The sequence below is a fragment of the Poecilia latipinna genome, unplaced genomic scaffold (assembly GCF_001443285.1).
Source record: "Poecilia latipinna isolate Pla-1442-1.1 unplaced genomic scaffold, P_latipinna-1.0 Scaffold1400, whole genome shotgun sequence".
NCBI lineage: Eukaryota > Metazoa > Chordata > Actinopteri > Cyprinodontiformes > Poeciliidae > Poecilia > Poecilia latipinna.
This window is the reverse complement of record NW_015114016.1, coordinates 202,917-208,437: the sequence shown is the minus strand read 5'-3', so window position 1 is coordinate 208,437 and position 5,521 is coordinate 202,917. Positions and strand designations below refer to the sequence as shown.

At 51.7% G+C, this 5,521-nt stretch overlaps 1 protein-coding gene across 1 annotated transcript; it reads left to right on the top strand.

Moving 5' to 3' along the window:
• Positions 1 to 620: 620 nt before the first annotated feature.
• Positions 621 to 5,517, top strand: LOC106962328 (dynamin-1-like; the record flags this gene model as incomplete). The annotated part of the gene is made up of 19 exons (XM_015056682.1): positions 621 to 714; positions 810 to 959; positions 1,044 to 1,247; positions 1,321 to 1,419; positions 1,535 to 1,695; positions 1,900 to 2,042; positions 2,151 to 2,286; positions 2,401 to 2,468; positions 2,544 to 2,682; positions 2,802 to 2,888; positions 3,219 to 3,289; positions 3,441 to 3,504; positions 3,574 to 3,687; positions 3,940 to 4,049; positions 4,127 to 4,238; positions 4,325 to 4,336; positions 4,428 to 4,595; positions 4,675 to 4,761; positions 5,434 to 5,517. Coding segments are annotated over 19 exons (2,103 nt in total), but the record flags the coding sequence as incomplete, so codon positions are not given.
• Positions 5,518 to 5,521: the final 4 nt, after the last annotated feature.

The window sequence follows — 5,521 nt, the reverse complement described above, 5'->3', positions numbered from 1 at the left end:
GTTAGCTAGCTAACAAAATTCACTAATGCTAAGCTAACACACAAAACAAAAATACCTACCTTCATAGTCAAACAGGTATTGTTCGGTGAAGAATTTCTAGCCTTTGTCTAATTTAGATTTTGTTATCGGAGAAAATTGGTTGGCAAATTGTGATATATCTTCAAATCTTATTTTAGGCAAATGTTTCAGAGACTGTGTAAACTCCATGCTACGGTGTTCTGTCTGATCAACATATGCTGTCAGATATATACATAAATATATATATATATATATATATATATATATATATATATATATATATATATATATAAATATATAAATCTCTCTTTCTATATATATGTCTCTATATATATATATACGTGTCCATTTTACATATACATATATATATATATATATATATATATATATATATGAAATAGACAACTTTATAATTACTTACTATGTACACCGGAACTAAGGATACACAGCTTCGAGCCAAAACGGAAGTTGTGTGACGTCATGTGAAAAGGGTCTATTGCACACAGGTAAACAGGTTCAGAAACAGGAAGCAGTCATCAGCAGAGCCAAGGACAGGCTGCTGGATTTGACCATCATTCCTTAAAGTCACATGACCTCAATAAGCTCCTCCCCCTGTGTTCAGGGACTTCCTCCCTCGCGGATCAGGAATCGTGACGCGGCGCCCGCTGGTGCTCCAGCTCATCAACTGTCCAACAGGTGAGATGGCCTGCAGCGGAAACATTATTGATCAGATGATTATTGATCCGATGATTATTGATCCGATGATTATTGATCCGATGATTATTGATCAGAATATGCAGAGTTCCTCCACTGTAAGGGGAAGAAGTTCATCGACTTCGATGAAGTTCGTCAGGAGATTGAGGCGGAGACGGACCGAGTGACGGGACACAACAAGGGAATCAGTCCGGTGCCCATTAACCTGAGGGTATACTCCCCCAATGGTAACTCACCTGTCCTGTGTCCGCCTGTCCTGTGTCCACCTGTCCTGTGTCCACCTGTCCTGTGTCCACCTGTCCTGTGTGCAGTGCTGAACCTGACGCTGGTGGATCTCCCCGGCATGACTAAGGTCCCTGTCGGCGACCAGCCGGCCGACATCGAGCATCAGATCAGAGACATGCTCATGCAGTTCGTCACCAAGGACAACTGTCTCCTGCTGGCCGTGTCCCCCGCCAACTCCGACCTCGCCAACTCAGACGCCCTGAAGATCGCCAAGGAGGTCGACCCTCAAGGTCCGGCCGCAGCTCTGCTCCCTTCCTGCCTGGGGGCAGAGACAGGAAGTGAAGGTGTGTCCATGTGTTGCAGGTCTGAGGACCATTGGCGTCATCACCAAGCTGGACCTGATGGACGAAGGGACGGACGCCAGGGACATCCTGGAGAACAAGCTGCTGCCGCTGCGCAGAGGTATGACATCACGTGGCTGCTGATTGGTTCACAGCTTTCTGTCATCACCAACAAAGTTGTCCACTCAGAGTCCAGGTGTCCACTGTGGGACACTAAGGGACGTGTTGTGGTGCAGGTTACATCGGGGTGGTGAACCGCAGTCAGAAGGACATCGATGGGAAGAAGGACATCACCGCTGCTCTGCAGGCCGAGAGGAAGTTCTTCCTGTCCCATCCATCTTACCGTCACCTGGCCGACCGGATGGGCACCGCCTACCTGCAGAAGGTCCTCAACCAGGTGAGCAGGCCACGTCACTGCGGGTCAGCTGCACTTCATCTGGGGTCTAGTCCAAGGCTCCAGCAGATTCTATTTCATCGTTGGTCCATCATGTGACCCATCGGGTCCACCACCTGCCGGTCCTCTGACCATCAGACCTGCATAACTCACCACACCTTAAAACCACTTCCAGCTCTGGTTACCAAGCACTTTTCTGTCTCCCAGCAACTGACCAACCACATCCGGGACACGTTACCAGGGTTACGGAGCAAGCTGCAGAGCCAGCTGCTGTCCATCGAGAAGGAGGTGGAGGAGTACAAGAACTTCAGGCCCGATGACCCGAGCCGCAAGACCAAGGCCCTGCTCCAGTCAGTATCAGAACCTGAACAAAACCACATATACATCAGCACTCAGAACCAGTTATAATCAGTCAGAACCGGTTAGAACCAGTTGTCCTAGTGTTCTGTGTGTCTCAGAATGGTGCAGCAGTTCGCGGTGGACTTTGAGAAACGGATCGAAGGTTCTGGAGATCAGGTGGAAACTTACGAGCTTTCAGGAGGAGCCAAGATCAACCGCGTCTTCCACGAGCGCTTCCCCTTTGAACTGGTCAAGGTAACTCCTCACATAGGTAACCAGGTGTACCAGGTAACTAGTTGTACCAGGTGTACCAGGTAACCAGGTAACAGGTGTACCAGGTAGCCAGGTGTTGCTTTGTCTCCACTGCAGCTGGAGGGCGATGAGAAAACTCTACGTAAGGAGATCAGCTACGCCATCAAGAACATCCACGGGATCAGGTGAGGTCATGTCTGACACCGGGCCAACAGGTGTGAGGTGAGAGCTTGGTGCTGATTAGATGCGTTGGTCCTCAGGACGGGTCTGTTCACGCCGGACATGGCCTTCGAGACCATCGTCAAGCGGCAGATCGCCCAGATCAAAGAACCCTGCCAGAAGTGTGTTGACCTGGTGATCAGCGAGCTGGTCAACACCGTGAGGCAGTGCACCAGCAAGGTACTACAGGGTACTATAGGGTTACTGTGGTGTACTACAGGGCACCAGCAAGGTACTATGGGGTACTACAAGGTTAGTACCCTACTTCCTGCTTCCTACTTCCTCCTTTCTGTCTGCAGCTGGCGCAGTATCCAATGCTCCGAGAGGAAATGGAAAGAATCGTCACTCAGCACATCAGAGACAGAGAGAGTCGCACCAAAGACCAGGTGAGTTCTACTTTGCTCCTCCTGTCTCTGGGAATCCTCAGGTGTCTCTAGGGACCTTCGGGTGTCTCTAGGGACCCTGGGGTGACTCTAGGGACCCTGGGGTGTCTCTAGGGACCTTCGGGTGTCTCTAGGGACCTTCGGGTGTCTCTAGGAACCCTGGGGTGTCTCTAGGGACCCTGGGGTGTCTTTAGGGACCTTCAGGTGTCTCTAGGGACCTTCGGGTGTCTCTAGGGACCCTGGGGTGACTCTAGGGACCTTCAGGTGTCTCTAGGGACCCTGGGGTGACTCTAGGGACCTTCAGATAACGGCTGTCTCTGCTGCGTCCCCCAGGTGATTCTGCTGATCGACATCGAGCTTGCCTACGTTAATACCAACCATGAGGATTTTATCGGCTTCGCAAAGTAAGATCCTTGAACTGATCAGAACCAGAGGAATACATCCAGTTCTGTTGGGTCCACCAGCCAGATCCCCAGGTGTTTGGGTCAGGTGACCCACCTGAGCTGAAGCTGTGTCTCCCCTAACACAGAGTGTGTTTGTGTGTGTGTGTGTCAGCGCACAGCAGAAGAGCAGCCAGATAAACAAGAAAAAGGCTGCAGGGAACCAGGATGAGATCATGGTGAGTGGACCGGTTGGTTCTGGTCCAGTTTTGATTGGGTTCTGATGGTACCTGATGTCTGTGGTTCAGGTGATCCGGAAGGGCTGGCTCACCATCAACAACATCGGCATCATGAAGGGCGGAGCCAAGGAGTACTGGTTTGTCCTGACGGCGGAGGCCCTGTCCTGGTACAAAGACAACGAGGTACCAGAACCAGATCCGCAGCCTCTACAGGCAGCTGTTAGACAGACCTGGTTCTGGTCCGGTCACACTGACCCGGCTGCAGCAATCCTGGTTTTGACCCGGACTGGTCTTGGTCTGGTTGGTCAGATGGATGTTGAACAGCCAGTACCAGTCCAGAACCAGGACCGTTGGTGGTTCTGAGGACACAGCTTCTGATGAGCCGGTTCTGACCTGGTTTCCAAGCAGAACCGTTATCACTGTTGCCCCCTGCAGGAGAAGGAGAAGAAGTACATGCTGCCGGTGGACAACCTGAAGCTGAAGGACATCGAGAAGAGCTTCATGTCCAGCAAGCACGTCTTCGCCCTGTTCAACACCGAGCACAGGTTGACCTCTGACCCCGTCCTCTCTGTCCCTGGCCCAGTTCTGGACGCTCAGCCGGTCCCCTCCGCTGTCCCCGCAGGAACGTATACAAGGACTACCGGCAGCTGGAGCTGGCTAGCGAGTCCCAGGAGGAGGTGGACAGCTGGAAGGCGTCTTTCCTACGCGCCGGGGTGTACCCTGAACGCAGCGTGGTAGGCTCCGCCTCTGCGCTCCTCCTCACTGCAGGTCCACCTTTAGACTCTGTCCTCACTCTGTCTGTCCTGTCTCTGCCCTGCAGGATAAGGACAAGGTGAGTGGAGGGTTATGGGAGCCGGGCCGGCCGGTTTTGGAGGTTCTGGAGCGGTGTGTGTGTGTGTGTGTGTACGTGTGTGTCTTGGCAGGTGGAGGCAGAGGAGTCCAGTTCTGACGGACAGATCCACAGCATGGACCCTCAGCTGGAGAGACAGGTGGAGATCGTCCGCAATCTGGTGGACTCGTACCTGTCCATCATCCACCGGACCGTCAGGGACCTGATCCCCAAGACCATCATGCACCTGATGGTCAACAACGTACGCCTCACACACCTGGACAGGTGCCGACAGGTGCAGTCAGGACAAAGTGTCATGTGATGTCCGTTCTGCTTCCCAGACCAAGGAGTTCATCCACTCTGACCTGCTGGCTCACCTGTACTCCTGCGGAGACCAGAACAGCCTGATGGAGGAGTCGCAGGAGCAGGTGGGGGAGGGGCGTCAGGGGTCAAACTCTTGAATACCTAAATAAATAGTGGTTGGCCTTAAAGCTGCAGTAACTTATTAAAAGTTTTTTCCATATCGGAGAATGTGTCTCCATGGTGACAATCAGAGAACAGTTCGATCTGAAGAAATGCACCAAGAACAACCAATTAGAGCCCAGAAGAGGGGCTTAGTGCTGTCAATCATCCTCAGGTACAGGCTACTAAATGTACTAATGGTGGACAAACAAACTACAACTACAGGAATCCACCGTTATCAGTCGCTAAGTTAACTAGCATTAGCATTTGTGTCAGGCTCTGTTGTGGTGAACCAGCTGCAGTGTAGCAGACCAGGCCAAAGTTGTGCAGCGTGAACACGAGGTTGACTGACAACGCTAACACCATCCCCCTCTCTCTGATTGGTTGTTTTTGACTGAGTGGTGTATTTCTGCAGTTCGCACTGGGAGCACTGACCTCGATCGCTGCACAGATCGTCTGTTGCGACATGGAGATGTTATTTTCAGTCAGGCAAAAGCTCGAGCTCAGTGGATGCTAATGCTAACTATCTGCTAACAATGTCGATAGCTAGCAAGCTACATTATGTTTTAGCATCTATCATGGGTCAGTGTAAATTTAGCACCAGTCTGTCCCTCACTCTGTCCCTGTCCCTGTCCCAGGCCCAGCACCGGGACGAGATGCTCCGAATGTACTTTGCTCTGAAAGAAGCTCTGAACATCATCGGGGACATCAGCACGTCCACCGTTA